This window comes from Heptranchias perlo, chromosome 40 (genome assembly GCF_035084215.1).
Source record: "Heptranchias perlo isolate sHepPer1 chromosome 40, sHepPer1.hap1, whole genome shotgun sequence".
NCBI lineage: Eukaryota > Metazoa > Chordata > Chondrichthyes > Hexanchiformes > Hexanchidae > Heptranchias > Heptranchias perlo.
The window spans coordinates 4,629,335-4,643,111 of record NC_090364.1 but is presented as its reverse complement, the minus strand read 5'-3'; the positions used below and the strand labels follow the sequence as shown (position 1 = coordinate 4,643,111).

The 13,777-nt window shown below is 43.5% G+C and overlaps 2 protein-coding genes across 2 annotated transcripts; one reads left to right on the top strand and one right to left on the bottom strand.

Annotated features, from left to right (window-relative positions):
- Positions 1-1,562: 1,562 nt before the first annotated feature.
- Positions 1,563-3,755, top strand: LOC137305549 (ferritin heavy chain-like). The gene is made up of 4 exons (XM_067974409.1): positions 1,563-1,708; positions 2,286-2,432; positions 3,105-3,230; positions 3,475-3,755. The coding sequence occupies exons 1-4, from the start codon at positions 1,589-1,591 to the stop codon at positions 3,628-3,630; spliced, it is 549 nt and encodes a 182-aa protein (XP_067830510.1). The 5' UTR covers positions 1,563-1,588; the 3' UTR covers positions 3,631-3,755.
- Positions 3,756-10,716: 6,961 nt separating this feature from the next.
- LOC137305594 (ferritin heavy chain B-like) lies at positions 10,717-13,105 on the bottom strand. The gene is made up of 4 exons (XM_067974451.1): positions 12,967-13,105; positions 11,761-11,907; positions 11,382-11,507; positions 10,717-11,031 (listed from the first exon to the last, which is right to left on the bottom strand). The coding sequence occupies exons 1-4, from the start codon at positions 13,066-13,068 to the stop codon at positions 10,870-10,872; spliced, it is 537 nt and encodes a 178-aa protein (XP_067830552.1). The 5' UTR covers positions 13,069-13,105; the 3' UTR covers positions 10,717-10,869.
- Positions 13,106-13,777: the final 672 nt, after the last annotated feature.

The window sequence follows — 13,777 nt, the reverse complement described above, 5'->3', positions numbered from 1 at the left end:
CCACACTGAGGTCACAACTGGGCTAATGGGGGTTAACTGTTTACACCTCAAAAAAATATTCGATCAAAGTTCACCCCACTCCGTGCTGATACGCTTCCTACAGTCTGACCACAAAGAGCACGGCCAATGAAGTACTTTTGAAGTGTGGTAATGTACAAGTGAATTTGCCCACAGCAAGATCCCACAAACAGCAATGAAATAAAAACCACATAATCTGTTTTAGTGATGTTGCTTGAGGGATAAACATTGGCCAGGACACTGGGGAGAACACCCCTGCTCTTTCTCAAAATAGTGCTTAGGGATCTTTTACATCCACCTGAGAGGGAAGACTGGGTCTCTTTTGAATGAAAGACTCTATCTCCGAAACTGCAGCACTCTGTCAGTCAGCCTAGATTTTGTCCTCAAGTCTTTGGATTGGGACTTGAACCCACAACCTTCTGACTCTGAGGTGAGAGTGCTGCCACTGAGCCACAGCTGACACAAATGGAGATGTTTGTGTGGGTGACATTGCATTCAGTAATCTTCACTCCCTCTCATTCTCGCTGAATATCCTGAATTTTACCAAACAACATTTCATGAGAATCAAACATAAAAATGACACATCCCACAATGCTTTGCCCAGTTGATGCCCCCATGCTGCCAATCCTCAGACACACCCATTCTCGATATTAGAACTGGGGACGATTCACACCATCCATGGGATGGAATTTCCATTTCTCTGTCCAATGGTTGGTTTGCAAATTCACTCAAGACGACTTGATTGCGTTGAATATTGTCTCATCATCACTGTTACTTGCAAGTAATAAACTTGACCAGATTATGAAAAGCCACTTCAGTGAAAATATCAAATTATTATCAAATAATTCAAAGTTGTGATTCTGAGAGATTTATACAAAGAGGCACTATGAGGGAGGTCAAAGAACCCAAAAAGCACCAAAGGTGACCATCCACAGGTACAAGACGGACACGGCCTGTGGGGGCAGTCGCTCCGACTCTCGTCCGCAGCATTCTCTGCGCCCACTTGGCCCTGGAGAAGAGCATTCCGTGTCTGCCGTTATGGTTGAGGCTTTCCGCGACTGGTGGGAGCAGCAGGGACTGGAGCGAATCCTCGACTCTCACAATAAAGTTATAATTTGATTCTGGTTTTGTTTGATATCGTGATAAAGAAATCAAGATGTCCAAAAAAAAATACAGGTGACACTGGGTCTCAAGACAGTTACACAAGTGTCCCATCTTAGAATTATTTTCGTCCAAAAAAAAGCAGTGATATCACTGAGACCAATCACCCAAACCAGCCTGTATTCCAAAGCTCTGATTGGCTCTGGGTATCAACCTCTCCTCCACCACACCCCTGTCCTTTGTTAATTGGTGCCTGGATTCATGGACGATTCCTGAGTGGTTATCGGGAATTGTCAATCATCATTGGTGATGTCATTCCTTGCTTCAATGCGGGCTGTCCCAGTAGCATAAATACAAGAGCTTGTGAGGGAAGAGGGTAGATGTCGAACTGTCCAGGTGATAGTGAAAATATAAGATATAATAAAGATGGTGTCCCAAGTGTCTCAGAACTATCACAAGGAGTGTGAGGATGGTGTCAACAAGCAGATCAATATGGAGCTCTATTCCTCCTATCTTTCCCTTGGTTTTGTTTCACCTCCCTGGGAAGAAAAATCTTGGGGCAATGAGTATTTCTGGTGTGCAATACAAGGTGATCTTGTTGAGTTAATGGACTGCTCCTTGAAACAGCTGCATTCTATTGAGGGGTTTAATATGTGAACCTGGCTCAGCTGCTGCCTGAGTTTGTCAGAGAAGAGCAGAAACCTGGTCAAGTGCTTGTCAACATTTGACAACTTTCAGTTTCAATGGGGTGACTAGCCAGTGAAATGTTGACAGGTCCTCATGAATTTTCTTGCCTTGAGAATCCTAGTGATGAAGCTTTCTTCACTGTTCCTAGATCTCTATTACACTGAATGATTGTAGAATGTGAAATTACTGGAATGAGAGAATTGTCTCTTGTTCTCCTACTAATTTTAGAATAGAGTAAAAGGAGTTACAACTTGCTTAAAAGTAGGTTGAGTTGAGATTAAGTATAATCCCTGACCTTAATTGCTACTTTTCTCTGATCCATTCATTATCCTGTTGGGGAGGGGGAAGCTATTGAACATCTTGTGAAGTAAATTGAATTTTACTAGTAAACAAATGGTATCTAATTTCTGAAATGTTCAGCATTAATTGTATGTAGGTGAGATCTAGATCTGACACGTTGTTTTCAATATTCTCTCCAGTCCTATTACTTTGACCGGGATAATGTTGCCCTGCGTCACTTTACGAAGTTTTTCAAGGAGCAGTCGCATGAGAAACGGGAGCACGCTGAGAAACTGATGAAATTCCAAAATCGACGTGGAGGCCGTATTGTCCTGGAGGATATCAAGGTTAGCTGTGGAGAAAGAGTGACTGGACCACAGTTGAAAAGTAGATATGGCAGGACATTGGAGGAACAGACCAGGGTTGAAATATAATTCCTTGAGTGCAATTTGCTAAAACCAATAGGGATAAGAGGTACAAAAGCTAAGAAGATTGTTGTGATGAGGGAATAGTTTGACCCTGGGCCAAAGACCATTTTCTCAAGGGGCAGAGTAGAGAAAGTGGCAATATTGGGTTTATAGAGGATATTGTCCTTATGTGGAGGTATTAATATAACATTGTCATACATCCTTTACCTCAAGTTAGAGGAGTAGGGAAACACTGCAATGTCTGATACATTCTCAAGTCAATGAGAATAAAACATAACTCCTTTACATGCTGTTTGAGGTCCAGGTACCAATAATACTTGCATGTCTATGCTTACAGGCAGGGCAGTGGAATTAATTTGGATTCCTCTGTCTCAAATCTGGAACACATGATGGGCTAAATGGTCTGTTTTGTGCTGTAAATGTAACAGAACTTGGTGTGATTTCTTGTATTGATATGTTTTGGTGAATTCTCATCTTTCTTTGTTCAGTTATCTGGAGTATAAACTATATCTCCATAACTCCAATTCTTGCATGAAGTTAGCCATGAGAGCATCAGATGTTCATGGAATTTTACATGTTCTGACTTTTCAGAAGCCAGAGCAGGATGAGTGGAGCAATGGTCTGGAGGTGATGCAGAGAGCTCTGCAGATGGAGAAGGATGTGAACCAGAGTCTGCTGGATCTGCACAAACTGTCCACTGAGAGGACAGACCCTCATGTAAGTCCTTAATGCCTTGTGCAATTAATACCAGTTTTGGTGAGGGGCAGATATGGAACAGAGATCTGAAAACAAAGCTGAATGGGAAGGCTTGAAGTAGGAGCTGACTTGTGTAATGACAATTATTTTTTATTGGGAGTGATCTCTTGAAGGAGAAAGTGAATAGATCCAGAATGCCTGAAAAGCAATTTGGTCAATAAACTGATCAAATAGCTGCCTTAATGAAAATATCTCCCTTTCCCAGTTGTGTGACTTCCTGGATACCCACTACTTGGATGAACAAGTGAAGATGATCAAGAAGCTTGGAGATCACATCACCAACCTGAAGAGACTGGGAGCCCCTGAGAATGGCATGGGAGTGTACCTGTTTGACAAGCTCACCCTGGGGGAGAGTGATTAAACTGACTGCAGGGTTATAGCCTATTTTTTTATAGTCTTGAGACTGCCCATCCTCTAAATGATGATTTGTGTTGGGCTCTTGAGGTGGAATGTGGTAGTAACTGTAAATAAACAGTGAACACTGGACTGGTTTTGTCTCCTTGTTTAAAATCTTGAGCTGTTGCTTATTTATCAGTAACATAATTTGACAAGCACATGCTGGGGGAGAGTGATTAAACTGACTGCAGGGGTATAGCTTATTGGTCATGCTCCTGTTGTATAATATTGACACCCCACTTCTTTCCAACCCCCCCCAAATCCTGTAGCAGTGATGACTTGTGTGACTTTGCACAAACCTGTGAGGCCTGGGCTCTTGATGTGAAATCTAATAGTAACTGTCACTATCTGGAAATAAACTGTTTAATATTGAATTGGATTTTGTTGTCACAATTTGAAAAATAAGCAACCACTTAATTTAACATTTAGTTTGTCAAACCTGAATTATACTATACTGTGGCATAACTTTAGCCTGGGATTGAGACCTGTAAATTTTTTTTAATCCCCTTCTGGAGTAATTCTAATTTATTGACTTGGATGTTCAGGGCCACATGTTGAAGATCTAATTTCAATTCTGTGTTTACCTTGAATACAAATTGTATTTGTTAATTTCAAACCAGCAGTGAAGAGCAATGCTGCAGCACAAGTTACTGTTACCACTGGTGATGAATATTCTCCTGGTGAAAATGGCAACTCTCTTTAACCCCTCAGTGCAACAACATAGCAGCTGCTGTAACACTTTTTCCCCTGTTTAAAACAGCAGGGAAGTGAGCTGGTGTTAATAATTTCAGTCCAATGAACAATCCTATTTACAGAAGGCATCTGCCCTGGGATGAGATAGCCAGGTTTTTTATAAAAACTAAACTGCTACAGTTCTCATTCAGTTATTATTGTGGGACACAGGGGCGGAGCTCACTAAACCAAACTCATCTTTGCTGCTGTAGATGGTTGGGCAAGCTGTGTGGTAAAGCAGCACATAACTGCTATACAGACCAGCATTGTGTGAACGCCTGGCACTAGGGGGACTGCAATTCAGTGTGGAGGGGGGTACCGGTTAAAATCAACCGAATTGGCACATTTGCTGACTATCCACTGACCTCTATGGGGAAAGTATGGTTTCCCAGGGGGGAGAGGATTGACCTTGGTTCTATTAACTCACTTTCTACTACCACCACCCCCCATGATTAAGCCATTGGGTAAGGTACTCAAGGGAGAGTAATACCTGTGGGACTGTACTCCAGCGAAATGTAATCCTTCTGGAAGTAAATAATTTAAACCATGTTAAATAGATATTCTGACACTCTCCCACCACACTACTGACCGAGCCCTGAAGGATATAGCTGCCAGAATGGGTCTGCAGCAGGTGGTGAGCCAACCAACACAAAGCAAAAACCTACTTGACCTCGTCCTCACCAATCTACCTGTCGCAGATGCATCTTTCCATGATAGTATTGGTAGGAGTGACCGCCGCACTGTCCTCGTGGAGACAAAGTCCCGTCTTCGCACTGATTACATCATCCAACGTGTTGTGTGGCATTATCATCATGCTAAATGGGATGGATTCAGAACAGATCTAGCAGCTCAAAACTGGGCATCCATGAGGCGCTGTGGGCCATCAGCAGCAACAGAATTGTATTCCAGCACAATCTGTAATCTCATGGCCCGGCATATTCCTCACTCTACCATTACCAACAAGCCAGGGGATCAACCCTGGTTCAATGAGGAGCATGGAAGAGCAAGCCAGGAGCAGCACCAGGCATAACTTAAAATTAGGTGCCAACCTGGTGAAGCTACAACTCAGGACTACATGCATGTTGAACAGCGGAAGCAACATGCTGTAGACAGAGCTAAGCGATTCCACAACCAACAGATCAGATCAAAGCTCTGCAGTCCTGCCACATCCAGTCGTGAATGGTGGTGGACAATTAAACAACTGACGGGAGCAGGAGGCTCTGCAAACATCCCCATCCTCAATGATGGCGGAGTCCAGCACGTGAGTGTAAAAGACAGGGCTGAAGCATTTGCAACCATCTGCAGCGAGAAGTGCTGAGTGGAAGATCTATCTCGGCCTCCTCCAGATATCCGCACCATCACAGAAGCCAGTCTTCAGCCAATTCAATTCACTCCACGTGACATCAAGAAACGGCTGAGTGCACTGGATACAGCAAAGGCTATGGGCCCGACAACATCCTGGCTGTAGTGCTGAAGACTTGTGCTCCAGAACTAGCTGCGCCCCTAGCCAAGTTGTTCCAGTACAGCTACAATACTGGTATCTACCTGACAATGTGGAAAATTGCCCAGGTATGTCCTGTCCACAAAAAGCAGGACAAATCCAATCTGGCCAATTACCGCCCCATCAGTCTACTCTCAATCATCAGCAAAGTGATGGAAGGTGTCGCGACAGTGCTATCAAGCGGCACTTACTCACCAATAACCTGCTCACCGATGCTCAGTTTGGTTTCCGCCAGGACCACTCGGCTCCAGACCTCATTACAGCCTTGGTCCAAACATGGACAAAAGAGCTGAATTCCAGAGGTGAGGTGAGAGTTACTGCCCTTGACATCAAGGCAGCATTTTACCGAGTGTGGCACCAAGCAGCCCTAGTAAAATTGAAATCAATGGGAATCAGGGGGAAAACTCTCCAGTGGCTGGAGTCATACCTAGCACAAAGGAAGATGGTAGTGGTTGTCGGAGGCCAAACATCTCAGCCCCAGGACATTGCTGCAGGAGTTCCTCAGGGCAGTGTCCGAGGCCCAACCATCTTCAGCTGCTTCATGAATGACCTTCCCTCCAACATAAGGTCAGAAATGGGGATGTTCGCTGATGATTGCACAGTGTTCAGTTCCATTCGCAACCCCTCAGATAATGAAGCAGTCTGAGCCCGCATGCAGCAAGACCTGGACAACATCCAGGCTTGGGCTGATAAGTGGCAAGTAACATTCACGCCACACAAATGCCAGGCAATGACCATCTCCAACAAGAGAGAGTCTAACCACCTCCCCTTGACATTCAACGGCATTACCATCGCCGAATCCCCCACCATCAACATCCTGGGAGTCACCATTGACCAGAAACTGAACAGAACCAGCCATATAAATACTGTGGCTACAAGAGCAGGTCAGAGGCTGGGTATTCTGCGGCGAGTGACTCACCACCTGACTCCCCAAAGCCTTTCCACCATCGACAAGGCACAAGTCAGGAGTGTGATGGAATACTCTCCACTTGCCTGGATGAGTGCAGCTCCAACAACACTCAGGAAGCTTGGCACCATCCAGGACAAAGCAGCCCGCTTGATTGGCACCCTATCCACTACCCTCAACATTCACTCCCTTCACCACCGGTGCACAGTGGCTGCAGTGTGTACTATCCACAGGATGCACTGCAGCAACTCGCCAAGGCTTCTTCGACAGCACCTCCCAAACCCGCGACCTCTACCACCTAGAAGGACAAGGGCAGCAGGCACATGGGAACAACACCACCTACACATTCCCCTCCAAGTCACACACCATCCCGACTTGGAAATATATCGCCGTTCCTCCATCGTCGCTGGGTCAAAATCCTGGAACTCCCTTCCTAACAGCACTGTGGGAGAACCTTCACCACACGGACTGCAGCGGTTCAAGAAGGCGGCTCGCCACCACCTTCTCAAGGGCAATTAGGGATGGGCAATAAATGCTGGCCTCGCCAGCGACACCCACATCCCATGAATGAATAACAAATAACTGGACTGGGTGTGATGAAATTGCAGTCTTCAGTCATTCCATGTTAATGTCTTTGCTTCTCTTAAAAGTACTTTTGGGGGATCAATATCACCACATTTCATACGTTGCTGAGCCACAATTGTACGAGTGGGTGTGGATTTGTTGATGGGTTTGATGACTTCATATTTCAGACAAAAAGTCTTCAGCTCACTCTGTGCTGAACCTGGATGTGGATCAGCTGCAAACATTCCCCACACTGAGGTCACAACTGGGCTAATGGGGGTTAACTGTTTACACCTCAAAAAATATTCGATCAAAGTTCACCCCACTCCGTGCTGATACGTTTCCTACAGTCTGACCACAAAGAAGCGCGGCCAATGAAGTACTTTTGAAGTGTTGTAATGTTGATGTGAATTTGCCCACAGGAAGATCCCACACACAACAATGAAATAAAGACCAGATAATCTGTTTTAGTGATGTTGTTTGAGGGATAAAGATTGGCCAGGACACTGGGGAGAACTCCCCTGCTCTTTCTCAAAATAGTGCTTAGGGATCTTTTATGTCCACCTGAGAGAGCAGAATGGGTCTCTGTTTAATGAAAGACTCTATCTCCGAAACTGCAGCACTCTGTCAGTCAGCCTAGATTTTGTCCTCAAGTCTTTGGATTGGGACTTGAACCCTCAGTGAGAGTGCTACCACTGAGCCACAGCTGACACAAATAGGGATGTTTGTGTGGATGACATTGCATTGCATAACTTTGAATTATTTGAGAATAATTTGATATTTTCACTGAAGTGGCTTTTCATAATCTGGTCAAGTTTATTATTTGTGAGCAATTGTGATGTTGAGACAATATTCAAAGGAATCAAGTAGTCTTGTGTGAATTTGCAAACCAACCATTGGACAGAGAAATGGAAATTCCATCCCATGGATGGTGTGAATCGTCCCCAGTTCTAATATAGAGAATGGGTGTGTCTGAGGATTGGCAGCATGGGGGCATCAACTGGGCAAAGAATGCTGGGATGTTTTGATTCTCATGAAATGTTGTTTGGTAAAATTCAGGATATTCAGCGAGAATGAGAGGGAGTGAAGATTACTGAATGCAATGTCACCCACACAAACATCTCCATTTGTGTCAGCTGTGGCTCAGTGGCAGCACTCTCACCTCAGAGTCAGAAGGTTGTGGGTTCAAATCCCACTCCAGGAACTTGAGCACAAAGTCCAGACTGATACTTCAGTGCAACACCGAGGGAGACGTTAAACCGAGGACCTGTCTGCTCACTTTGGTGGATGTAAAAGATCCCACGGCACTATTTTGAGCAAGAGTAGGGGAGTACTTTGTGGTGTCCGTGCTAATATTTAGTCCTCAACCAACATAATTAAAACAGATTATCTAGTCATTATTTCATTGCTGTTTGTGGGACCTTGCTGTGGGCAAATTGGCCGATGCTTTTCCCACATTACAACAGGGACTACACTTCAAAAGTACTTAATTGGCTGTAAAGCACTTTGGGATGTCCTGAGGTCATTAAAGACACTATATCAATACAACTCTTTCTTTCAATGTCCTCTAGCATATTAGATGAGTCCTTTTATGATCAGCTTTCAATGAGGCTAAAGAGTATTTGAATCTGATTGAAATGATGAGATTCTGATGTTCTCTAACAGTCTGGCTCATCACATTGGTATTTCTCTGAGATCCAAAGTCTTGACATCTGGTTTTATTGCAAAATGGTTGAGGTTTTCAGTCCTGGATTAGGTGATGAGATGTGTTCCCTTGGAATAAAACTATTTCCCACATCACACAATCCCTTTGAATGTAAACACAGAAATTCCTCTTCCAGAAGAACAAACATGTATTTTCTAGCCCATCACCAGGGGAAGCTGCTACCAGAGCTATTCTTCATTGTAATCAGACTGTAGGAAACGTATCAACACAGAGTGAGGTGAACATTGACCTTATTTTGCTTTGAGGTGTAAACAGTTAACCCCCATTAGCCCAGTTGTGACCTCAGTGTGGGGAATGTTTGCAGCTGATCCACATCCAGGTTCAGCACAGAGTGAGCAGAAGACTTTTTAGCAGAAATATGAAGTCATCAAACCCATCAACAAATCCACACCCACTTGTACAATTGTGGCTGAACAACATCTGAAATGTGGTGACATTGATTCCCCAAAAGTGCAAGTGAGAGAAGCAAAGACATTAACATGGAATGATGAAGACTGCAATTCCATTGCACCCAGTGCAGTTCACAACTAAGTTCCTAAACTTCACTTGTAAACACTGGATAATTACAACATCTATATTTGAATCCATTCATAGGGGTGAACGAGACAAATGGAGAACCAATAGGATTTGGAAACAATGGTGAGTATTTGGAATGAAATTAACAATTTTCCTTTAGTTCCATTGTGCAAGTCGAGGAGTTGATTGTATTGGGTTTATGAAGTAATGGAACAGTGGGGGTGGTGGAAGTTAACCCCCCTATGAGAACTAGTGATATTTAACTGTGTGTTTTAAGATGTGCATTTAATGAAATATTTGCTCCTTCCTGAACGATTACATTTTGCTTGAATTCAGTTCCAGAGGAATAATTCTCCCTCCAGTACCTCCCCCAGATGCTTGTTCATGGAAGATCTTAAATAGATTGGTTTGGGGGGGGTGGAGGGGGGATTAAATAAAGGAAAAAGATTCTCCACCCCCCACCTACACACAAGAGGCTTAATGCTGTTGATTGCTCACTCACATCAAGCCCCTTCATGCCATGAGTTCAGGGAGCTCACAATGAACTGCGACATTGCTGGTACTATAGTGCCATCATGTGCTGCTTTGCTCACAAACCTTCAGAAAGTCTATAGCAGCAGTGATGAGTTTGGTTTAGATCTCCCCATAGTAACTGAGGATCTATAGTATTTGACTTCTTAAGCAAACCGTGAACTGCTATTCCCAGTGCAGATACCATTCTTACAGGTTGGTTATTGGACTGAAATGATACAGTACTATTTCACTGGCATTGTGGTTTAACAAAACAGAAAAAAAAAGGTAAGCAGCTGATATTGGCAGGGGGGGGGGGGGTGGTGGTGGTAGAGAGTTAACATTTGTGGACACAGGAGAGAGGATATTCATCACCAATGGGAACAGTTACTTGTATACAGCTGCCTCAGTCCTAAGCTTTGGCATTTCCTCTCAACCTCTTCCTCGTAAAACCTATCTTTTTCTCACCTGATCTAACATCTCATTGGGCTGTTTGCACTCAGGCACATAATGTAGTTGTTCTAAGATGTAAAGCAAATTATGTTATTGATATCTAAGCAACAGCTCAAGATTTTAAACAAGGAGACAAAACCAGTTCAGTGTTCACTGTTTATTTACATTTACTACCACATTCCACCTCAAGAGCCCAGCACGCTCAGCTCTATACAAAGTTACACAAATCATCATTCAGTAGAGGATGGGTAGTCTCAAGTCAATATAAACAATAGGCTATACCCCTGAAGTCAGTTTAATCACTCCCTACCCCCCCCAAGGTGTGCTTGTCAAACAGGTACACTCCCATGCCATTCTCAGGGGCTCCCAGTCTTTTCAGGTTGGTGATGTGATCTCCAAGCTTCTTGATCATCTTCACTTGTTCATCCAAGTAGTGGCTCTCCAGGAAGTCACACAACTGGAAGAAAAGGGAAAATAGTTATGTCCAGCAGCAGATATCAAGGAACTTCCCCTAGAGTTTGGATTTTAATCCTCTCTGACTGGAGGATAGTCAAATGGTACATTTCAGATTGATGGAAATACTGCAGTATTGGATTAAACTTACAAATGCATAGATCCTCATGACACTGGGACACACTTACCTCTCAATGTCCACAGTAGGTCAACCTTCATGTTCTGGCTCCACTCAAAAAAAATCCAAGATAGACATCCCAACACACAGATATTGGGTATAAAGATCTTAATAGGCTCAAGAACTGTAACATTCCACCACCTCCAACTTACCCAAAGGCCCACATTAGAACTTACATGAGGGTCTGTCCTCTCAGTGGAGAGTTTGTGCAGATCCAGCAGACTCTGGTTCACATCCTTCTCCATCTGCAGAGCTCTCTGCATCACCTCCAGACCATTGCTCCACTCATCCTGCTCTGGCTTCTGAAATGGGAATCAAGGGTCAGCCAGATCACTTACAATGGATTAAACAAAATACATGAGAAAGTATTGAAGGAAAATAGGAGGAGTTCAAAAAGCAAATCAGATGTCCATGTTACCATCAACCAATGTCAAGAACATAGAATTACAGAATTAAGCCACAGGAGTCAAATGAGAACTAATTGCTATAGAAAGTATTTGAAACAATCAGTCCAAGGGGAGCCACATAGAAGACCACTCATTTATTAAATCAAACCTTGATGTCCTCCAAGATGATTCGGCCCCCACGCTGATTCTGGAATTTCAGCAGTTTCTCAGCGTGCTCCCGTTCCTCATGTGACTGCTCCTTGAAGAACTCAGCAAAGTGACGCAGGGCAACATCATCCCGGTCAAAGTAATAGGACTGTGGAGAGAATTTTAAATATATTATGCTAGACCTTGATTACAATATGCAAGTCCAAATTTGGTTATTTTTCCTCCACTTCAAGATATTAATTGCATTAAAAAATAGTTACTATTTGTTAACTAGCAAAATTCAATTTACTTCACTATGTTTGGGAAGCTTCCCTTCACTATAAAAACACAGGATAAAGATTTTTTCTTTTTTTGGGGTGGGTTTTACTCTTCTCCATGGAAATCTCTGGCCTCTAAACTGTTGCCAAATATCAGAGCAACAAACCACTCCAACTGTCACCAGCACTGGGAACAAACCGCTCACTACAAAATCCCTCATGATACCAAACAACTCAACTATCACTTTACCCACCAACCAGCACCTTTTTTTTGTGTTTTTAGGCCCCCCTTTTATAAGGGGGGGGGGTGTAGGGTGTGCTTAAGTACTAAAAAGCAAATAAACCAAAACCAGGCATCAAATTAAAATTTTATTTTCCTCATCCAGGATGCACTCCAGCCCCTGCGGTGAAGATTTAAGCAGCAAAAAAACACTAATGTTTGGGATTACATTTCACATCAAGTCAAACTCAACTCCTGAGCAAGTTGTACTTCCTTTTACTCCATTCTAATCTAAAATTGGTGGAAGACAAGAGAAAATTCCTTCATTCCAGTAGTTTTACACTCTGCAATTTAGTGTAATAGAGATCTAGGCACAGTGAAGGCTTCATCACTAGGATTCTCAAGGCAAGAAAACAAGTGAGGACCTGTCAACATCTCACTGGCTACAATCACCCCATTGAAACTGAAAGTTGTCAAGCACTTGACCAGGTTTCTGCTCCTCAAACTCAGGCAGCAGCTGAGCCAGGTTCATATATTAAACCCCTCAATAGAGTGCAGCTGCTTCAAGGAGTAGTCCTTAAACTCAACAAGATCACCTTGTATTACACACCAGAAATGCTCACTGCCCCAAGATTTTTCTGACCAGGGAGGTGAAACAAAGCCAAGAGAAAGAGTTTAAAGCCAGAAAATCTAACCATTACAAAACAGTGACAATTAATACACAACTCACCATGGAGAGGTAAACATAGGAGGAATAGAGCTCCATATTGATCTGCTTGTTGACACCATCCTCACACTCCTTGTGATAGTTCTGACACACTTGGGAAGCCATCTTTACTATATCTTTATATTTTCACTATCACCTAGATAATTCTACAACTACCCTCTTCCAGCCCAAGCTCCTGTATTTATACTACTGGGACAGCCCGCATTGAAGCAAGGAATGACATCACCAATGATGATTGACAATTCCCGATAACCACTCAGGAATCGTCCATGAATCCAAGCACCAATTAACAAAGGACAGGGGTGTGGTGGAGGAGAGGTTGATACCCAGAGCCAATCAGAGCTTTGGAATACAGGCTGGTTTGGGTGATTGGTCTCGGTGATATCTTTTTTTTTGGACTAAAATAATTCTAAGATGGGACACTTGTGTAACTGTCTTGAGACCCAGTGTCACCTGTATTTTTTTTTAGGCATCTTGATTTCTTTATCACGATATCAAACAAAACCAGAATCAAATTATAACTTTATTGTTAAAGTCGAGGATTCGCTCCAGTCCCTGCTGCTCCCACCAGTCGCGGAAAGCCTCAACCATAACGGCAGACACGGAATGCTCTTCTCCAGGGCCAAGTGGGCGCAGAGAATGCTGCGGACGAGAGTCGGAGCGACCGCCCCCGCAGGCCGTGTCCGTCTTGTACCTGTGGATGGTCACCTTTGGTGCTTTTTGGGTTCTTTGACCTCCCTCATAGTGCCTCTTTGTATAAATCTCTCAGAATCACAACTTTGAATTATTTGATAATAATTTGATATTTTCACTG